Source organism: Nanorana parkeri, unplaced genomic scaffold, assembly GCF_000935625.1.
Source record: "Nanorana parkeri isolate BGI_ZX_2015 unplaced genomic scaffold, ASM93562v1 scaffold121, whole genome shotgun sequence".
In the NCBI taxonomy this organism is placed as follows: Eukaryota; Metazoa; Chordata; class Amphibia; order Anura; family Dicroglossidae; genus Nanorana; species Nanorana parkeri.
In genome coordinates this window covers 311112-334373 of record NW_017306389.1, presented here as the reverse complement: position 1 = coordinate 334373, position 23262 = coordinate 311112, and the positions used below count along the sequence as shown (strand labels likewise).

Genomic DNA, 23262 nt, shown 5'->3' with positions numbered 1-23262 from the left:
GAACTGCCGTCTTTCCATGTGTTGAACGCCTTGATTCATCGCAGCAGTTACATTTCCCCTAAAAAATTAATCTGCCAGTCGGCTAGCAAATGCCAAACATCTGCACAACCTCCTCCGTGCGCCGTACCTCGTTCAGATTGGTTGCTAGGAGGAAATGGACATGCTCATGCTTTTTTTAGGCCCTGCAGGCATTGAAAGGATTAAACGTAGAAGTGTCACGCTGCGTTTGAACTCGAGTATAAAGATTCAGAGTGAGAACAAGCAAGTTTCTGACCTTCAAATCCAGTCTTATAATAGCATTACTTTTGCAAGGATCTTAGCAGATAAAGCTTCAGTTCATGAGTGACACAACTTTCTACAAGATAGTTCAACAAATAGAATTTCCAAGTGAACTTAGGTAAAGGCGGCCCCCTTTTGGTCCACCCTAAAAGCGGCTACCATGTCAGACAGTGATTAACCTGCCAGCCAGCGCCACAATACCAGTTCTGAGTGACCCTTGTTATTACGCACATCAATCACAGGCCTACGTGTTCCTTCTAGAGGGCAAAAAAAAAGACGACCATTACAGTCTAACTTCTTTATGAAGAATTTAAAGGGCATCTATGGTCAATGACTAAAAATAAATCTGTATTTCTATATGGAATTTCCAGAAGTTCTATCCCACTCCTACTAACAATATTGATCTAGAAGTTTGTAAACTTACTTATTGAATATGCCCATAGGATGCACTTCCTTGTATCACAACTCTCAAGAGTCTGCCTTCTGAACTACAATGTCTAAACAATGCAACGTCACCATTGCTTGCTGGAAGCAATGCATGTTGGGATATGTAGTCTGGAGATATTGAAATGTCATCACATCAAGCAGCAGAGAAAGAAATGCAAAGCACACTGGGAACCCAGGAATTTATTGAAAGTGATGGGCAGGCAGAACTCACTACATAAAAAAAGGGATTTTTCAAGTAAGCTTTGATTGCATTATCAAAAACAACTCTAGTATGTATTCCTATTCCAATGCTGATGTTATAACAGGATAGGATATAATGGGACTTTAATACGTTTTTAATGTTACTTATGAAAAGCATAAATCGGTAAGTGATTAGCTTGCAGCGTCGGGGTGCTAGATACAATTGCCACCAAATCTCTTATCTCCGTGCAGTGGATAGTGTCCCCCCAGCTTTGTGTGGGTTTCATCCACATTCCCAGATTTCGTCTTACGACACAAAACGTGTGTGAGAGACTACAGCAGGAACATTAGACTAAATGACGGATGCCGATGGTCTGTCTGTAAAGTGCATCTTTACAGGAATCTGTCAGTGTTGTATAGATGAGTAAAAATAATAAATGCATAATCTGCTAGAATATGGTGAAAAGCATTTTCAAGTGAGAACAAAGTGCAGTGCTGTTGACAGAAATCATGCAATGTATAATGGGAATAAGGAAGGATCAGAATTATACAGCAGCAGTCTGCCTGGGATAACAAATATATGACAAACTCTCAACATGATGATCAGTGCTTGTACTGGTGCTAGACTAGTTAGGAGAGAAGATATTTTTATTGGACTATCAAAAGATCTCACTGGCTATGGAGTGTAATGATTTAGAAGACCACATGCACATGAGGGACTGCGGATTAATGCGGCAGGCATTCCAGGTGTGTCTGTGAAGATGTGACATGCCCATTCAAGTTAAAGGAGAACTATGAGGCGAGTGCTTTTCACCCTCCTCATAGTTCTAGCCGACATGTGACAATGAGACTGTCACAAGTCGGCTCAGTAGATCGGGAGGTGAGCAAACACATACCGGCCTTCGCTCACCTCTCGATCCTGTCACGGCTCTCTGCCGTGACAGGGGAGGGGCTGGATTCCCCCCTCCGCCAGCACTGACTGGTGGATCGGACGGGGGAGGAGGCGGGTACAGCTGTCTCTGCTTCTAGATAGGCAGAGCCAGCTGTCAGTCACGCAGCTGGGCGGATCCCGGCATAATTGTACGGATTCGCTTCAGCGTCTCCGTGTACCACGAGCAGCAGCTCGCGGTATACTGCGGCATCTCAGTATACCGCGAGGGTCAGCTCGCGGTATACTGAGCCTAGGGTGACGGGAGGACGCTAGTTTGTGTCCTCCTGTTACCCTAAGGAGAACTATGGGGAAAAGCCTTAACCCCATGCTCTCCTTTAATGACAGGGCGACAGCGGGCGCATCTGTCCGTGGCTGTCCAAATGTAATTGTACATGGAACCATTACCTGCAGACTGGGAGAGATGCTTGTCCCGGGACAGAGTGCTTACAGTACGGACACCTCTCGGACTCCTGCTGCAAGAGTCTGTATGTGCTTACCGCAGTAATACCCAGACACCCATGTTCCGGATTGACATCTCCTCGTTGCAATAAAGCACATTACGTGCATTGATGCGCTGCAGTACCATTCATTTTGAATCACACCTCAACACACCTGCACTACCATGCATTCCATTTCCAGAAAAGGGGTAAGCCCCTGTTCACACGAGTGAGATTTGTGGCATGTCTTCTGTCGTACGACAATAGTAACTGCATTCTCTATGGCGCCTATTCACATCAATGCAACAGGGTGCAGTGCAATTTGTGGAAAGGTGCTTCTTTTGATGCTCCACAGAGCATTTTGGCCCTATAGACTTTAATGGAAATGCATGAAATCGCATATAACATCCCTTTGTGTGCTTTAGCACATGACAAGCTTGTTCAATTTCTAGATATAGGCATGGAGTTTGTTTGTTCTCCCTGTATTTACGTGCGTTTACTCAAGATTCTCGTATGTGCTCTCACAATCCAAGAACATACTGACCAATTTCTGGCATCCACCAAAATTGGCCCTGGTGAGTAACTATGCACATCACTGTGAGGCTGGTGTGATTAGTTCAATGCTTTCTAGAAAGTGCTGCGGAATGTGCTGATTCTAGAAGTATTTTTTCCTGACTACAGTTTTGCTTTAATTTCCAAAGCGAATGCAAATAATGATGCAAGAAATTTCTGTGGATCTACAAAGCCCAGCAAGAGCAAGACTATTGCTAAATGGTACTTTGAGCATTTCCATTGCCAATTTGCGCACAAGAAACACACACACACTATCCTGTAATATACACAGATTATATATTATACATGATTAATTGCAGCATCAAGTATTTATGGCCCTCAGCATGAAGCACTTGCCAGCAGCAGTGATAAAATATTACATTGGATTGACCTATGAGCTGCATAAGAAAAACACATATGGCGGATGACTTCTTACATATAGCACATAATACTAAAGCACTCTGATGCCAGCCAAAATTTAAATGCCAGCAGGGCATGATCAAAGCAATAGCAAGGAATCAATGCATTCATGAATATCTATGCATTTGACATTGGAGCAACTACACAGCTCCTTCATCTGTCAAACATGAAACTAATGTGCTATACACAGTTCTGGATGGGCATTTGTTTTACTGCCGACTAGTACAATAAGCCAGGTCAGGCTTCTTCTAAAGAGACTGCAACAATTGTAGAAGAGGCGATTAAAGGAGAACTATGAGGTGAGTGCTTTTCACTCACCTCATAGTTCTAGCCGACCTGTGACAATGAGACTGTCACAGGTCGGCTCAGTAGATCGGGAGGTGAGCGAACATACCGGGTTCGCTCACCTCTCGATCCTGTCACGGCTCTCTGCCGTGACAGGGGGAGGGGCTGGATTCCCCTCTCCCCGCTCTGCCAGCGCTGACTGGCGGAACGGACGGGGGAGGGGGCAGGTACAGCTGGCTCTGCCTCTAGATAGGCAGAGCCAGCTGTCACTCACGCAGCTGGTAGCTTGCGGTATACTGAGCTTAGGGTAACGGGAGGACGCTAGTTTGTGCCCTCCCGTTACCCTAAGGAGAACTATGGGGAAAAACACTGACCCCATAGTTCTCCTTTAAGGGGGGACATGATCACCATGTATAAATACATAAATGGTCCATATAAAAGAGCTTGGTGCCAAATTATTAACTTTAAGGTCAATGCAAAGGACAAGGGACACTCTTTGCGTGTCTGGAGGAAAAAGGAGGTTTAACCATTGCATATGGAAAGGATTCCTCACAGTTAGAGCTGTTAAAATGTGGAAAAGACTCCCCCAGGAGCTATTTCTAGCTAGCTCAGTTAACGTTTTAAAAAAAAAAAATCTGGATGTATTCCTAAATGCACAGAATATTATTGGATATTTAGTTCTTATAGATATATTAAGCACCAGAGATTGTTGATCCAGTGAATATCCGATTGCCTTATGGGATCAGGAGGAATTTTTTCCCCCTGTTAATTAACTATGTCTAATAAGGTTTTTTTTTGCCTTCCTCTGTATCAACAGTGGGTAACTGTGGGCATAGCGTTCCGTTTTAGGTTTTTCTTCCTCTTATCTCTATAGGTTGAAGTCAATGGACGTGTCTTTTTTCAACCTGACTATGTAATTATATAGATTTATTTTCCGCGCTAAGATAAATCTAAAAAACTAAAAGCAGCTGGCACCCATGTCAATAAATACCATAAATGTGCAAAAGAAATAAATAAATGTGCCCTGTTGTGTCCCCTGCTGAAGTTAGGCCAGTGCAAGATGAATTCTGATTGCTTACTATGGGTTCCTGCTTTTAAAGTGCATGTAAACCCTAGGTCTATTTTTAGCATGTTTGGCGTATAAATATAGTTTGCGTGACCCTGCTGCATTTTTTTTAACCTTTAGATCCTGCCAGTAACATCACTTCTCTTTTCAGGCTGACAACACTAAGCCACATCCTCTTAATTAGTGGCAGTGTTAGCCTGCTTGTTGGTCATTTGGCTACCTCTCAGGCCAAGCATGCCTCCTCCAGATCTAATAGGCAGTCTAAGGACCAACTGAAGTAGTGTGGCACAGCAAGTCGATCTGGGGGACAGGGGTTATTATTTAAAAGGAATACAATCACCACATGACACAGGTACTTTTTCACTTGAACATTGAAATTTTTAGATGGCAGATTCCATGAGGGATTCCATGAAAAAAGTGTCTATTGCCACCTTAAATTTGAAAGCGGTCAATGAATAGATTCAAAATCTGACTCCCTTCCCAACCCTGATGTCATTGATCACTAAATAACCAAGATACAAAATGATAGCTGTATCTGAAAGTAGCGTCATCCTCTGATGATACACAGGCACAGATATGACATCTAATATCTGAATTGTACAACTACTACTGTACTTAACAGGTCCTGTGACCCAGAAACCAATAGCATGAAACAGTACAGTTAAAGTGTATGGAAACCCTAACACTGAACCGCTCTTACTTGCTCCGTTTTGATCTGTTTACTATACCATTGAAAAGTGTTCTGTTACATCAATTCAATAATGGACCTGTTGATCTTTTCAGAACACTTGTGAGCCAATAACTTCTTGTGCTCGTTGCGTTTGCTGACCTCCGCCAAAGATGCATTACAGTGAGAGAGAAAGGAAAACATGTCTGAAAAAAAGGAAAATCATGCTGCCACATCCAAGGACTACTAAGCTGCAATATATTAACTTTTTGTTCTTGGGTTCAGATATGCTTCAATGGCCACCTGAAATTCTGGCATTTTTACACTTTAAAAAAAGGTCCTGCCTTAGAGCACACACTACAGTGTGCTTAATACCTTTGTTATCTATTGTGCTTTGTGCAGCTCGGTTTTGAAGTCAGCAAAGTCAGGCATCTAGTAACATGGTGAGACTAGTTTCAAAGATACAGCAGAAGGTACTTTGGCTAACAAAGGTAGTAGCTGGCATCTTAAAACACCTGTCCTTAGGCAGGAATTCTAAGTTGAAAGTGGTTTGCTTTAAGAATGATCCTGACTGATAACCTCAGGACACCAATGCTGAAGGAAAAGAAGTCAGTCAGCCAACTATGACTAATTCTGTATTCCAAGTGTAGAGAGAAGTGTAGAGCCATGTTCACAGGCTATGTTTAGGATTTGCAAGTTGGGAAGCCAACACAGCTTCTGCCTCCAACAGCCATGATTTTCAAAGAGCTTTTGACACCAGAGCCATGAAGGCTTCCTTCATAGAAAATAGACATGTTCTGAGTGCTCCAGGGCTGCCATAACAGGCTACGACCAGACAATCCATAAGCGACCCTGCTGGTTTTCACTTTCTTAATAAAGTTGGTAGACCACTATCAAGCAGAAATGTTGATGGGAGCATTTTAAAATGCTTGACTGGTGAACCTTTATAGTGCTGGTGCCGTTATTTGATCCAGCACAGACTCCTCGGGTCCCACGGTGTCTGCCTGACGTGCATGCTCACGGCTGCGTGCATTCGCCTCCACTGTGTCTCTCCTCTTCTCCCCGCCGAAGATCTCTAATGCGCATGCACCCGCCCCATCATCCTGCACGGCTCCTCGAGAAGCTACAGATCTACAGACGGGAGCGAACGGCGGAGACACAGGTAAGTATTTACCTATTTGGTAACGTTTTATTTTATTTTTTATAATGTTTTTGCATACATCTACTTCTTGTAGTAATTATATGTTAAAAAAAAAAAAAAAAAAAAAGCAAATAATACTTTAATGCCAAGGTTACTAGGAAGAATGAATAAAACAACTTTCTGAATAGAAAAATCTAGATATTTATGTGAATGTGATGTCTTGTTAATACATGTACATTATAAGAACTTTCAGGTTTATGGTTTTTTATTATATACAGACCTTGGAGAAGTAAACTAACTTGTTGAATATGCATGATGTGCTCCTGGTTGATAATGCAGCACAGTAACCGTGCTTTAGTTTTCCTTTATATCAGTGCAGAACAATCATTCTGCTATACCAAACACATAGTTACATAGTCAATATGGTTGAAAAAGGCCAATGTCCCTCAAGATCGACCTCTCAGGGCAGTCTAGATTATAACTGTGCATTGTGCTTTATCTAGCATATGTAGCACATAACAAAAACATACACAAGTCACTGGTAAAAAAAGAGCAGTTAGCAGGGAACACAAGCGAGCAATTGTGTGTAAATTCTTCTTCTCCTTTAGTGTTTCCTCTCAGTCTGCTGGCTGTGACATCTACGAATCCTGCTAATCTTCCATCACAGATTTGGGGCAGAGCGTGGTGAGTGAGGTCACCTATCGCAGCAGATTCTGTTTGCAGGCAAAACAGACAGAAAAGCTTTCTTTATTTCTGTATGAAACAGCTTTTGAACTGAACTCTATCTGCTGAGTTAGATTACAAGGGAAAATACAAAAGGTGCAGACACATACTATGAAAGTGCAATAATAACCATAATAATAGTATTTGTACAGCGCTTTTCTCCCTAAGGACTCAAAGCACTTTACAAAACATGGTAATCATAAAAACAATATTGTAAAGATAATGGATAATAAATCCCATAGGCTTGAATAAGCAAGTGAGTCCTATGTCCAGGGATGGAGCTGGACAGAAATGGAGAGTAACTACCGCAGTGTTGGAGCCGAGCCTTTCTGGGAATGTCCAGACCCCTCTGAGGAAGTGACATGTAGCTTGAGTAGATCCTAGAGATATGTTGGGTTAAATCTTAAAAATGCATTCAAGTACCCTAACTATTGAAAAAAAAGGTATCTTATTTGTGCAGCTGTAGATCCTCAAAGCATCTCCGAATTGGTGCTGACACTGTCCTTCCTTCTTGAGGGTGGCTACTTTTGTTCCCCACGGTCACTGTGTGTGTTGTAAAGTAGCCACAGCTCCAAGCTAACTCCTGTGATGGACTACAATCTCACGTTTAGTTTGCTAATTTGTATTGAAGCTACAGTCTATCACAGGAGTGAGCTTGGAGCGGTGGCTGCTTTAAAACACACACACGGACCATGGGGAACAAAAGTAACACCCTCCAGAAGGAAGGACAGTGTCAGCACCAATTCAGAGATGAATTGATGATCCACAGCTGAGTAATGCACAAATAATGTACATTTTTGTTAATGGTGAATGTGTTTCTAAGATTTGAATCCTAAATTTACAGGTCTATTCACAAAAGGGTGAAGAGTTTGGAGAAGGCAGGAGAAGTGAACAATCTAGGACAAAATAGCCGATTTGGAAAAATTCTCCAATTCAGCTCACTTTCCAGTTGAGCTATGTTGTCCTAGATTTTTCCCTTCTCCTGCCTTCTCCAAACTCTTCACCCTTTTGTGAATAGACCCCTTAAGTGTCACTTTAAGCTAATCTCCCTTTTTACTGGCGCGTAGCGGAGAGTATGGAGAATTGGGGTAGGGTGTGAATAGCGAGGTGCATTTCTTAATAAGTGGCACAGTGATTAGCACTTCTGCCTTGTAGCACTGGGGGTCCTTGGTTCGAATACTAGTCAGGACACTATCTACACAAAGTTTGCATGTTCTCCTTGTGCTAGCGTGGGTTTCCTCCGGTTACTCCGGGTTCCTCCCACACTCCAAAGACATGCTGGTAGCATTATTGGCTCCTGTGTAAATTGGCCTCATATGTATGCATGCTAGAAGGGGACCATAGATTCTAAGCTCTTTGAGGGCAGGGACTGATGTGAATGCGCACTGTGTAAAACTGGTCAGCACTATATAAAAGCCAATAATAAACACATAGGCAGCATTTTGCACCAACTGTAATGGTTGCAGAACTTTTCCCCATAGCCATGCATGCGAAGTGTTAAAATAATCCAGTCAGGAGGATGCACGTTGGTAAAACAGGTTTTGTGTGTCACAAATATATATGGCCAGTAATACTGCGGTCCTTTATTAATAAGCCGCCAATATATCACGTAGCCAATTAAAGCATTAATGAACATGTGCAGCTTTGACTAGATCCACCCATGTTACAAGCTGCCAGCCACAAACTGCTCATATATCTCCTGAAAGATAACTGCTCTCCAAAGTGTTAATAATCATTGACTCTCTGCTGACCACTAAAGAGCATCTATGGTGCCTCTAGCAGCCAGCATTGTCAGCCAATTCATCTACAGCAAAATACTAGCATACTTGTTGTCTGGAACTGCAAGTGACCTCATGAAGGTGGACAACGCATAAGCACTGCTTAAACATGAACCCTCTTCCCATTTTTCCAAATGATCAAAGTTCTGCTCTCATATGCCACTTATATTGCTTGTAGGAACTATTGAGACCAGACCTGCAACATGAGCTGCTGCAGTGAACATTGATTTGGCTATCAACACAAGAAGCTGAACAAGTCCTACAGCCTTCCATGGCAAGTACAGAGAAACCCTTCTTCCCAGGGTTCAAGAATCACCACAGGACTAAATGCAAAGTCAGCTAGAACTAGAGCACAAGTGGTGCAGTTGGCCATTGCAACCAAACCAGATTTCGCTTTTATGTTGAACAAAAAACCTGACCTGCTACCTTAATTTTTTTTTTCTGCATGATCAATCATCAAAAACACCGAATGCACAAACGTTTACCCCATACCGAAATCCTAAATGTATGTACTCTTGTTTTTTCTGGTTATTACAAAATAGTTGTGCTAGTCAGATAAACACGTGTGTATTGTTTTGCAACTTAAAACATCCCACATGGAACTGGCTTGGTGAAGGGTAACCTCTTCACTGTTTGCTGCAAAGGTTTTTCTTACTGAATGCAGAAGCAAGTATATGAGGCTTAGGCCAGTTTTGTTGCAGAAATCAGGAGCTGGTCAGTGCAGTCTTACATCCCGCTCATTCCTGCCTTTGATCTGTATAGCAGTGCACACGGTTACTGCTGCAGTACTCACATAAACAGCCCCTAGACACATGTGCTGGGCGTGCGTTAATCAATGGAGCTTGGGTATAGGAGTATATAAGGAAAAAATGTGCTACAAGAAATATGATGATTTCCCCTGCTGAACTGCTTTTAAAATTACTAGTGTCCTGCTATCTCTACAGCCTCAATACATTATACATTACATAACTGTCCTGGAACAAGCATGCTGAAAGTAAAGTCAGAATTGCTGATCTGCATACTTCTTCAGTCAGTCAATAAATAGGAATGTAAACAACTGGATCAATATAAACATGCTGCCAGCAATGAAGGAGAACACTCTCCGAGATCTAATTGTACTGCCTGTGACTAGCTAATTGCTTTTAACTAGGGTTTGCACAGAGCTTGAAGTCAAATCACAGGTATTCCCTAAACAGTTTAATCTCTGGTTAGGTATGTTCTAAGATTCCTGCATGTGTAAAGAGACTCTGAAGGTGCAGTGCATTATAACAGCAAAGACTGGTCATCGGACTTGAGCTGGCAGCACACTGTTGGAACAAGAGCAAAGGCTGGTCATCGGACTTGAGCTGGCTGCACACTGTTAGATTTATTTTTTTTTGGTTCAGCCTGCAGTCTAAAAAAAGAATAAAATCTAACAGGTTACTCGCCCAACTACTCGGTATCGGCAACAAAACTAGTATCAGTACATCCCTAGGTCCGCCTGTCAAGTTTTTCAAGCGGACCCGATCGGATGCCCAGTGCTAGTCTAAGGGCAGCCGGGTGTAAACAGACGTGTGTCTGTTTACATCCGGTTGCCCCCCCCCTCCAAACCTGGTCGTGCTGGATTGGAGGTAATCTGACAACACAGCGTTTATATCCAACTCCCTGTAGACCGACAAGGAGTCCGTCAGTTTTAGTTCTGAAAAAAAAGGGACGGATATGGATGCCATGGACGGATCTCCACACCAGCCCATGTGAAAGGGGCCTTAAAAGTATTTTAAAATGTGTGTAAGATAATTATGTAGCAAACAGTGGCAATCCTGTGTGCCAAAGAAAAATTATTGGACAAAAGGGCAACAGCTTGTAAAACAAGCATGTGGTTTAATTTAATAGGAAGGAAAGTATACATAAAGCAAAAAGAAAGCAGAATGTTAAAGTCCGCTGTGGTGCGCTCATCTATTGTAGGTTTTATATAAAAGCGGGTTCAGATAGAAAACACTTAGCGCTCTGAACACAAGTGTAACCCAAGACTGCATAATCCAAACACATTACAAGCTCTACTTTTACTAGCAATACTACAAAACCAAGGAGACAAAAAAAAAAAAAAGCCTTCCCATCAGCTTCAAGTTAATGTATATGTAAATGCAGCCTAGCAATTTTCTACATCACTCCCATTAGTGCCTGTTTTTACAGACGAAGGCCTTGAAAGGCATATTCAGATGTGTAGAGCCTGCCACTTAAACGCCATAACCACCTTATTTGTGTAATTGATGGCCTTGTGGTGAGATCACAAAAGGTGGAGAAACTCACCATTACCGACAAGGGTCCTAAGTAGATCACTTTATTACACTGAATGGAATGTTTTTAAAACCCAAAAGAGAAAGTGTACTATTAAATGTAAACCCTTCATAAAGGGATTCTGGGGCCTGAGAACACATCTCATCTGAATGATCTTTACTCCAAAGAGAAAACGATTTGGCCCACTCCCTTCACAGCGGCCCCCAGTCCCAGGTCAAAGGCCAGGCAGCTGTAACATTTCTTCCCTGCTATTCCCTTAGGGTAGTGGAAGACAAAATGGCCTTTCTGAATACCAATATATATTACACAGAAAGTATGTTGACTTTTAAGGGGAGATGGTGGTTTTAGTTTTCACACAGGAGAGCACAATAGGCCCAGCAAGGTTTTAATCTTTTCAAAGGTTGCTCCCGGAGCAAGACAAATAGGAAACATTTATATTTTCAATCGCAAATTATTTTTTAAAAAACGTTTTACTCTGTTGCATCACAACCTGACAAACATTCCATTACTCGCAATGTAGCTTTGTTTAAAAACAGAGCATGTTTTCTTGGATCAGAAAAGGCCCAGCCTACTTCACCAAACTTCAACTGGAGTGTTTGTTCAGCTAACAGTCTTCTTCTTCCGTGGTTTAAAAGTAGAGAACTTGGAGTATCAAGGAAATATTTCAACATGCAAGTTAGAAGAAATCAATGTGGCCGTGCACTTCTCATGGTGACCATACTGTAAACCATAATCATTTTGTCGTGATGGTATCTCCCATGTTTTGGTGTACATATATGAACACACACACATTGTAAATAAAAGAAGCTTAACTTGTGTGGGTTGGGAACATTAAAAAGATTCAGGCTCTGATGCTACAAGTGAACCACTAAAGTTTTTCACCGATTTTCAGCCCAAAAACTAGCAGGATTCATACCAAGGAATTGCTGTGACCATAAAAACTAGGGATGCATCAATACTGGTTTTTGGGTATCGAGTAGCGATATTTTTTTCCGGCACTCGCCAATAGAGAGTACCAATACCAGGGTTGTGTGCTCCGATTATCAGGAAGCCTTTCGAAAGAACACTGGCTTCACTTGCCTAGGCTGCCCGGTTTGTCAGCCAAACAGGAAGCCGGGCAGCATGTCATGACCCACCTCCTGGTTTCCTGGTTGGCTAGGAAGCCGGCTTCACTTGTTGGTAGTCAGCCTGGCTTCCTGACCATACATACATAATATGTGAGGAGACTGAGGGCATACCACAGCCAGAGCAGATAGGGAGAGAGGTAAGCGGTCACTGCTGCAGAACTGTGGATCAGGTGAGCATCTTCTTTATTTTTGCTCCTAGAACAAAGGGAGCACTTCTTTCAGCCTCACTGCAAGGGTTAATTTTTATAAATCCTGGAGGTCTTTTTAATAATGGCTTTCAAGACAGAAGTACAAGCAGCATTACATTCACCAGGTATTTAGCATTTAAAAAAGGGATGGAGCAGCTCTCGTTAGCCAACTACTCTTTGGGCCCTGACTTTTAGGGACTCATTAATACCATTAAGCTGTAATAACGAACATTATGCTGCATGTTAACATGTGTTGCGTTAAGACAGCCCATTCAGTATTTAATTTTATCAGCCTAAGTAGAATGGTGCACTTTGCATAGACCTTCCACAAATGTGCCCCTCCACCTTATCATACATAATGTCCACAATGCCCCATTTGCTAAGTGGGTGCTTGCTGGTAAATGTATGCTGAAAGTAACAGAATTCAGCCTAGCATTTACACACCAAGATTAGGAAAAACCCATCTGTATTTTGAATACGTTTATCTGAAAAGTTTAATGCGTAGTTGAGACCTGCTGGCTGAAGCCCTGGTCTTTGGCACTGCACCTTCGGTGGTAAAATACTACCAAATTGCTGCCATCAACTGTTCTGCTCAGATTTGACTTGCAGGGATACCTACTCAGACATTTTCCCACAGAGTGATTGGAGACTTCAGGAGCAGGTGGCAGAAAGTCTCGCTTCACCTAGCAAAAATAGACAGCAATCAGAGGAGCAAACCCAGGAACTAACTACAAATTAGGAACATCACAGCCAGAGCCGCTGAGACACATAAGTAGTTGGTTGATTATTCAATACAACAGCACTCATACTGAAAAATCAGTATTCAGTGGATTAACCTCTAATGCCACAAAATTTTCAAAAAAGCTGTAGCAGGAAACCGCCTTCACTTTTAGGGGCAAAGAACTAAAGAGAACCGGTGCCGAGTGCACAACCCGGTGGCAACCCTGCCTTCTGTGTAACTGCATATACAAATTATCAGCAGATTCAGTGATATAGGAGCAGCTAAACATACACAAATCACCCTTTTTCTGGAATGAACTTGGCCACAACCTCTTTCCATATCTCAATGGTCAATAAGGCCTCCATCACAATAAAGGGTCAGTGGAAAGGCTTGGATGATGGAAGGCATGTTATTTAAGGCATGCCCCCACAACCAATACTTGTCCAGTTCTAGTCATCTTCACTGTGCTGCCCTGCCTGAAGTGACAACCTTTTCTTCTAAAAGCATCACCACCTGGTCCTCTTCGTCATGTGGCTGTACATCTCAGGACCACTGGAGTCTGCCATGAGTACAGGTCCTCATAAGGATGGAGATCCTCTGGCGGGGATGCTCTGGTGCATACATTAAAAGTGTAAGAAAGCTTTCTCACAAAGTTTCCTTAACATTTTGCCTTACCCACAACACACACCCAAATTACTGTGCTTACCAAGATCTCTCCGACGTCCTCGGCTATGTTTAAAATCCTCCTCCAGCTTCTTGATCCAACGCCTTTGCGCAGTTCAGCCCCGTAGACTTCTAAAGGGGTTAGTAGATCGCCAGCTATCCATCTACCAGCCCCAGGCAAGCCTATGAGGCAAACTGTGCAGGATTTTATGGCGTGTCTATAATACAAATGGTTAATAAAACTTTGGTTTATTCTTACTAGATTTTGCTGTTGTCATCATAGACACATCATCCACAAGGAACATTACAATTATTAAATACTGGCACAACATTCTTCCCTTTAACAAAAAAAAGATTCCCTAGTTTAAATGTCAGCAGTTGTGTAACAACTAATAAGTATGCCATCCATTGTAAATTATGGTCCAAGAGATATTATTCTTCTTGTAATTTTCTCCCAGCAACATTTTAGAATTAATATTACCACTGAACCGCAAGCCTGATAGATAGGCCAAGAACCTGTGCAGGACAAAATTCACATTCTGTGGATAACCAAGATGCTGAGCCAAGTGAAGGTACAGGGCTCACAGCCAACAATTACATCTAAGAAAGAGGTAGAGCCTCCATTTACTGGCACAGGTGTGAGGGGGATTAAAAAATTGATTTTCTATAAGTAGTTCGAGGCAAAAGTGCTAAAATCGGGTGTATGCAAGTTTTGACCACGCATCACTTCACCACAAGCCATTGCAGAGACAGTCATGTTCCTCCTCACAGGCGATTTCTTATCCTATCTGCCACTTGGTCAGCCAAACTTGCATTAAAAAAGCATCCATAGCCATCTAGTATGGAAGGTAAAACGTAACACTTTATAAACGATTTAATAACAGAATGGCAATAGGCCCAATAGCCTAAAGTTAAGAAATAAAAACCACCTTCAGTCAGCAGGAAGACAAAAAGCACAACAAAGTCTCCTAATGACGAGAAGTCTGGCTGCAGAAAGCACATGGGTTCAATATAACGCATGCTGAACACAGCCAGAGCTTGTTTACAGTATAGCACCAAAGCATGCTCTGTGGTTAGCGATATTAAAAACACTTCATCTCTTGTTATTGCTGGGCTTGGAGGATGCACGTGAGCCAGACTGTGACATCAGCAGCCTCCACAATCCAAGTGTGTGTAAATAGAATGATTCACAGCCCTGTTGCTCCACTGCTTTCACAAAAAAATGAAGCCCAATAAAAGCTGCCTGCTAATAATAGACAAACGTGTCTATTACCTAAAATACAACAGATCGCTGATCTCAACGCTTGCTATTTCTGGTTACTGAGTAATGATAATTCATACTGAATGATGAAAGCTAAAACCTGTTCTAAAACATACAGATATAGCGTATAATCAATACATGTTGGCATACTTATAGTCCCCCATATCACATTGTTTACTCTATCTTAAATATCTGCCGCTACACCTGCATTCACTTATAGAATATCTACACTCGGGTGGAAAAACAAACAATGGGAGGGAACAATGTTTTGGTTTTAACCTACAGGATGTCTACCTGTGCATTAGAAGGTGATCTAAATCATATGAAATAGGCAATGGTCCTCAAACTAGGGAGCCATTGCGCTCACACCCTTACAGGTAGCGATTAAGGAAGACCTCCGATCCAAACAAAAGCTTTCTAAAGGCATAAGTAATCATTTGTTGTCTATGCCTGCCATGCCAAGAGACCCTATCGCCAGACCATTTATTTCAACAACCTTTCCCTGAGATTACATGTGCAAATAACATATGTTAGGCTTGTCATTTACCATTCTTGTAAACAACCGCTCCTTGTGTAGACATTTAAAAGCCCAGAGACTTCTGCTGCGTGCCACCATCTTGGTAGTGTTGTCAGCAGCCCTAGCAGACTAAAAGTGGTTACTCAAATGTAAGCTTCCCCTTCACTCCTCCCCTGGCTGCTACATAAAAGATTACAGTATGTAGGGAGGTGGTGGGGGGGGGGGGGGGGGGGGCAGCAGAGGAGATGGGCCAGCACAGAAAGGAATTAGACACTCCCAGAAGAGGTAAGGGCTATAATGAACAAGGAGAGAGGGGGCTGTGCTGTTTCCTTCCCAAAGTCTTCGGACCATTTACACACAAAATCCCTTTGATTCATTCCAAGGCAGTCTTTCATGTTACCCAACAATCAACAACCTTTCTACTGGAATAAATAGGATTTGGCCATGCAATTCTGAGCTTGACGGCAGTGTTTCCAGTGGTGCGTGGTTTCAACACAATGATGGTCATATCACCATTAAGTTTACTAAATATTTATTAGTAATAAAACCTTAAAAAGACACTTTCAGGGTTGATGCCAAAAGTGGACAAATTATAATGAAATTCAGGAGCCAGTCTGTTCAATCCAGGAGCCAGCTCCATTGACAACTACTATAGCAACCTCAAATGTTAGGCGCTAGCTGTAATTTTTACGAGCATTGGCTACCTGGCCCCTGGGATTTGTCCAACCCTGGTAGACACTGCACATCTAGTTTACAAAACTTTACCAGACCCACGGAAAGCTATAGTACAACCCCACGAGAAGACGTTTTCTTTGTATTTGAGTTGCTGGTATGTCTTAGTTTCTGTGCCAGGGGTCACCACACTTCGGTTGCCCCAGCTGTGGTGAAACTGTAAATCTCCTCATATATCTGCCTCTTGAAGTCATGCCAATGGCTGTCAAAGTCTTGCAATATCTTATAGGACTTGTAGTACCACGACAGCTGGAGGGCCGAATTTCAGCTATCCCTGTTGTATGGTATATAAAGCAAGGAAGAGTATATCAATCCTAAAACATTTCTGCAAGACCCTTTGTTAGGAATCACCTTCCCTGCCTACTCCACACACTCGTAAGCTTAAGAAGCTGATGTATTTTTTTTTATACTGCCATCCTTCAAAATACGTGACCTGTGGAAGGGGAACATTGTCCAGTTCTACTCCACGAGTCATGCAGTCTGCCTTAGCAGTTATACGTGACAACTACACATGTGTCCTTGAGAGGGTCTGCAATCAGATTATGTCACTTCTGAAGTTTGAAAACCCCGCAGAGAAGACTAGCGGGATTCACAGTGGAAAACCAATTTACAGCAATGTCAAGAAGCTTGAATAGAACCACAGAAGGCAAATGTGTAATTCATCGCCAATACAAAGCTCTATCGTGCAACTTCGCCTGTCCCTCCTACTCAGTGAAGAGAACACAAAAAGGTAGAAATTTCTGCATTCAACCACCATGCCATTACAGCAACACTTCAAAACAAAACAAAAAACGGTTTATTATCCACGCATCTCAGATCTCCTATACATTGGACACCCAATTCCCATCCAACAATACAAAAATAAATAAATGCTACATTTTTTCCACCAATCTTGATCATTATTCTGTGTGAGCAAGCATGCAAGACTAAACATGTCTAGTATCGTCCGCACGTTTCCTTGGAAAACTTTAAACCAGTGCTGGCTGCTAAAACAGAGGATGATAAATGGAAGCAAAATATTGCCTGTTGTGTCTCCGTTACATTTGTTCAGCTGCCTCGTCTCCTGGGGGTTTAACGTGAAAATGAGAATCCCGACAGTGCCAGGTTGTGTGTGTTATAAACACTGGCACTGCATTTTTAATGAGAGCCCTGAACAAAGAAAACAGAGAGAGAGGCAGTACGGGGATGGTGGAAGGAACATGCTGCGCCATATACTTCAGCTAGACTGCCACATTCCAAAACAACAAAAATGGAGAGAAAAACATCCCCCCCCCAAAAAAAGGGAAAAACAGCCACACAGCACCCCCACTTCAAACGCAAAACACCAGCACACACCCTAAGAGGCCAGCTCATGTACGTGCAGCAACATATTGAAAATCGTACAAATTTTGGGGCGTGAGTGGGCACAAGATGCCCTTCAACATATACACACAGGCTGGCAGGCATACAGCAACAGTGCACATAATGAGCAGGCAGCCCAGGCACACAAGCACATGATATGAAAACACAGGACGGTGCATCCAATACCAAAATATGAATATACCAATTTGGCATCTTTAACATTTTGCATACCAGGAATGCCCTGCCAAGAGAAGGCTTTATTTTTTAGTTGGTCCCTATCCTACCACCTTCATTCACAGGGACATCTTGTGCCATTGTCGTGCAGCCTTGTGAAGAAGGAAAGGCTACCCAACCCCTGTCACATAAGGACATGGTTAGCTTCAAAAGGAGAGAGAGGCTCCTGATTGTTTGCCAAACACTGGAGCGATCAGTTTCTATTCTACTATGCCTCCCCTTCCCCCCATTCATCATTAACAAGGTGGAAGCCAATCCCCCCACCCCTCCACAGCCCTGGACCAGTCTAGGGTCTGCAGAAATTGCATTAGCCACTTTGGAGAGGAGGGGGTAGTCTGCTCATGCCTTGCATGTGTACACACAAATCTATACAACCTCACGCATTCTATGCTGCACATACACACGCGCTATTTGTGCGCTAATTTGCCTTGTGTGCAGTGTCTCCACCGCCACCAAATCCCTGCCATTTTCACAGCCTTTATTTGCAGTCAGATTCCTCGTGTTTCCAGCACCGCTACAATACAACCGTATACTACAGGGGTTATGTGAGGTTTAATAAGGACAGCCGAAGCTCCACAGCTACAAATGTCAGCCGGAGCGACTGGAGACCCTGAAAACATGATACAGCATGGGATATATACACTGCACAGCAGTTTCATGAAGGCATTCAAGAGACACGTGTGTTGCAGATGGGCACGCCACCCATCAATGAGCTCATGTATGGTGGCATGGTGACTAGCAGACAATGCTGCACAAACTGCTCGGGGATATATACACACAGAATATACAGTATATGATAGATAGAGTTCAGTTGTATCCGATCCTTGGCCATTCTATTTGGCAGTTCTCTGGGCACCATGTCTGATATGCTTGACAGCCTTTTCCATGGAATATTCTTGGCAAATTGTTTTATGTGGTTGGTCTCCAGATCTTTCTTTAACCCTGCACATTTGCACGGACTGGGGACTGACTGGCATGCAGAATATGACATGCATATATCTCCCTTTCTAAATAAATAAAAATTATATATACACACATATACACACACACGATGCCCTGTGCATGCTGGTGATCAAGGATCAATGCGTAGTATGAGTATATGGTAAGCTTTATCATGATGCCCTGCGCATGCTGGTGATCAGGGCTCAATATGTAGTATGAGTATATGGTAAGCTTTATCATGATGCCCTGCGCATGCTGGTGATCAGGGATCAATAGCTAGTATGAGTACATGGGAAGCATTACCATGATGCCCTGTGCATGTTGGGGATCAGGGATCAATGTATGAGTATATGGGAAGCTGTATCATGATGCCCTGTGCATGTTGGGGAATCAGGGATCAATGTGTAGTGTGAGTACATGAGAAGCTGTATCATGATGCCCGGTGCATGTTGGGGATCAGGGATCAATGTGTGAGTCAATGGGAAGCTGTAGCAGAAGCCCCCTCCATAGCACTTGGGTTGTGTGTTTGTGGGAGGGGAAGGCTTCTTTTACTACAATGTACTACACGCCACCAGTCACAAATCAAAGCCAAAATGATTCATCTCATAAAAATAGTCAGCCCCGGAGAGCATGGGAAGCCTCCAGCAGCAGAGGGCACGGCTGGCCTATGACACCCGTGGCAGATCGGGGTACCCAGCACGGGGGGGGGTTCTTCAGCAGTGTCCTGAGCTGGATCCAGGCTACACGTGTGCTGTGGATTAGAGGAATCATAGGGAGGAAAATCCCAGACACGTGCACTATACAAAGAAGAGATCAGAGAGGAGATGAGAAGGATACAAAGTTGCAGATCACCTACAGGAAAGGATCCGGGAAATGGGGGGGGGGGGCCCTGGAAGGATCGCATTACAATGGCAGAGGAGTTGTCAGAGCAGGTTAAAGTTGGGATCCACATGGAAGAGCGATAGGTATCTGGGGTGGGACACTAATGCCCCCCCCATTCAGCTGCATCTTACCTGCACAGAAAGTTGCCAGAAGAAGTGCACAAGTCAGTGTCAGAGCCCCCATCTTCCCGGGATCTCACAGCCCATCCAACACGATCACATACAATCCATGGAAAATAATTCCTTCACATTGGCAGCAGCAGCAGCTCCATGCAGCGAGTGTGGTGCCAGTCCGGCGGTGCGGGGATCACTCACGCGTGGGCAAGGGGGGGGCGTGTAATGTTGGATCCGTGGGAATGAAATGTGTGTGAATGTGGAGTCCAGGCAGATCAAACAGCAGCAGCAGTAGTAGTGACTCCCCCCACCCCCCTCCAACAACTCCACCTTCTGCAGCAGGCAGATTAGAGAGGGTGGGAGGGGAGACACACAGGAGCCCAAACTTCAATGTGACACATCCGGGGAGGGGGGAGGCTCGGCTGTCACTGGACGGAGGGGACTCTGCTGTCAGTGTGCAGTCTGATCTCTACCGAACACCCCAAAAATTCTCAACTCACTCCAAAATGGCTTCTAAATAAGAGAGAGCGGAGAGGAGCCAGGAGGGAAACCCGGATGTTTGATACAAAGAGAGGGAGGGGAGCAGGGCACGGCCCCCCAGACATGGGAAAAGAGGGGGCGGGGACAAGGGAAATTCCAGCTTTCTCATTGGCCAGCCCGGGTGTCCGTCACCGGAGTAGTAAAGGGAGGGGGAGACGGCTCAGTCCTAGACAGTCTACGGGAGACAGTGACAGCGGAGGCTGCGGGAGAGGACGGGGAGCCCGGGACGGTTACTTTGCCAATGGTACCTTGATACTGGGACTCCGATATTGGGAGCTCAATACTGGGACTCCGATATTGGGAGCTCAATACTGGGACCCTGATACTGGAATCCCAATAATGGGACTCCGACACTGGGAGCTCAATACTTGAATCCCAATACTGGGACCCTGATACTGGAATCCCAATACTGGAGCTCCGATACTGGAGCTCCGATACTGGTTTTCAGTACTGTGATCCTGATTCTGGGACCCCTGCACTAGGGATCAGCCTGACATGACATGAAGCAGGAAAGTGACCTCCTGATTGTGTCTGGGAAGCTGTCACTGTGGCATGGGAGGGTCATTATACATACCACTGTTTGGCTGTTGGGGAAAATGGGGGTGATGATTCTATTACAGAGAATATGGAGGGCTGTACACACATCGAATCATTGGGGGGCTCAGCCTAAAAGTTACGTTATCCCTGTGTGGCCGAACATGTTTAAATAATAATGAGATAACAGGCAGCCTAAGTCCCCGTTCACACTGTAGCATATCATGAACATGTGTCATGTCCCAAAGAAGCTCTTGTGCTTTTCTGAGCAATGTGCTATGAGCGGGTACAATAGAATAATAATAATAGTGTGTAGAGCAGGGGTAGCCAAACTCCGGCCCTCCAGCTGTGGTGGAACTACAAATTCCATGAGGCTTTGCAAGATTCTCATAGCCACAGACTTGACTCCCGGAAAGGGATGCATCATGAGATTTGTAGTTTCACCACAGTTGGAGGGCCAGGGGTTTGGCTACCCCTGGTGTAGAGCATCAAAGTCTCTTCATATCGCTCCAATGTGAATGGGGGTTTAGGCCTCCATCATGCTTCAGAGTTTTTGGTGCAGTGGAGTTTAGGGCTGCAACAACTAATCGATTATAATCGATTATTGAAAAAGTTGTCAACTTTTTCAATCATCGATTAATCGGCTTCTGGTTAGTTGGCCCTGTTCACGGCTCCACACACGTTGCGCGCCTTGCCGCCTCCCCACCTCACTTTCACCGCTGCCAGACCCGCGCGCATCCACATGCCACACCTCCCCCCCGCCTCACGCTCACCGAAAAACACATCTGATTGGCCAGAAAAGTCACATGTCCAATTAAGTTTCGTTTTTGAGTGAAATTCAGACAGGATCCTTAATTCAGAAATGGAAATCCGGATGCATTGGGATTCGGATGTGTCCAAATTTCTGAAAAGTCGGCCGAATTTTTCATTTGGAAGGACTTGAATCGCACCTGTCTAATAGCCAGCTTGCTATTTGCTATGGAATCCACCCACTGCCTGCAGTTAATCATCATCAGCAAACAGGACCTAATGGGGAACTAGTTCTTTGGCATCACCATCAGGCTTTGCCCATTTGTAACAGCACTGGTTGTTCAGAACGCTCTAAATGGCATTCTCAGTAAGCTGTTGAGACAAGATATTATGCAATGGAGGGTAATGTTTTCAACAACACGACTCATAGACTTGCATTGTGAGAAGGATTGTCAAAGTACAAGCTTTGTGTAGCACTGCAAGGCCGAAAGAAATGTTGCCATATGCAATGAGTAAATATGGCTGACCCCAGGTTATACTGTATAGAATAATGAATATTACATAGAAACATTTTAATGCACGCTGATTAGTCACAAGATTAGTCACATAGAGGTGATTTATGTAATGTGTTCATCCCAACAATAGTAAATAAAAGTAATTCACCGGCACACACTTGAAGGGTTTTTAAAGTATTGATATGTTTATTCAATACCCAATGTCACATACTGTCATACGGTGCTAACGTTTTGGGTCCGCACAGGGATCCTTCATCAGAGCGACAGTGACACCCGTCATCCCAACAAAACACTTAGAAAACTATACATTCCCTTTACATTTAATGAAAACTGGACACAAAGGGGTTAATTTATAAACAATGTGCAGGGCCCTTCGCTTTGCAAATATGTGAACATTTGTTTTGTGTGAATAATGGCAAAAATCAACGGTCACAGAGGGGAATTTATCAAAACTGGAGCAGACAAAATCTGGAGCAGTTGCCCATGGCAACTAATCAGTTTCACTCTTCAGTTTGTTCAGTTAAGCTTTGAATATGGAAGAGAGAAGCTGATTGGTTGGCGAGCACCAGATTTTGTCTGCTCCAGTTTTGATAAATTCCCCTAGTGTTTTCTTTTCAGATTGAAAGTACTGTGATGTAATACAGCATTATGGCCACTAGATGGAGCTGCTAAGCATAGAGAATAAGGGGTCTATTCACAAAGCTGCCGAGGGCAGCCGAGTGAATGACCGATCAGAAGCGAAGTGAGCCGAACACTGTTCGGCTATTCACTTCTGGCTGGTACGGCTGGTGTCAGCCCTACATCGGCTGAAATCAGCCGTACATCGGCTTGCTTCGTGTGGCTTCGGATCAGCCGAACATGCTTAGCATGTTCGGCTGACCTGAAGTGCAGAAGGAGTTCGACTCAGCCGATCCAACATCTGGATCGGCTGAGCCGAACCTCCGGCAGGCTTCACACTGCTGTTCGGGCTATTCTGAAAGATCCCGAACAGCAGTGAGAGAATAGCCGAATGCCGCCGA

General features: G+C 43.7%; 1 protein-coding gene and 1 long non-coding RNA gene across 2 annotated transcripts in view; one reads left to right on the top strand and one right to left on the bottom strand.

The window, feature by feature from the left end:
* LOC108784619 overlaps window positions 1–4107 on the top strand; it is a 21689-nt gene extending 17582 nt beyond the window's left edge. Inside the window, exon 4 of the long non-coding RNA XR_001941079.1 lies at window positions 3973–4107. This is a non-coding gene — a long non-coding RNA (uncharacterized LOC108784619). The remainder of the gene's footprint in view (window positions 1–3972) is intronic.
* The window catches only part of ACVR2B (activin A receptor type 2B), a 150589-nt gene extending 130538 nt beyond the window's left edge, over window positions 1–20051 (bottom strand). Inside the window, exon 1 of the mRNA XM_018553483.1 lies at window positions 19923–20051. Within this exon, the coding sequence (XP_018408985.1) occupies window positions 19923–19974 (52 nt within the window). The 5' untranslated portion in view covers window positions 19975–20051. The remainder of the gene's footprint in view (window positions 1–19922) is intronic.
* Between the last annotated feature and the right edge of the window lie 3211 nt (window positions 20052–23262).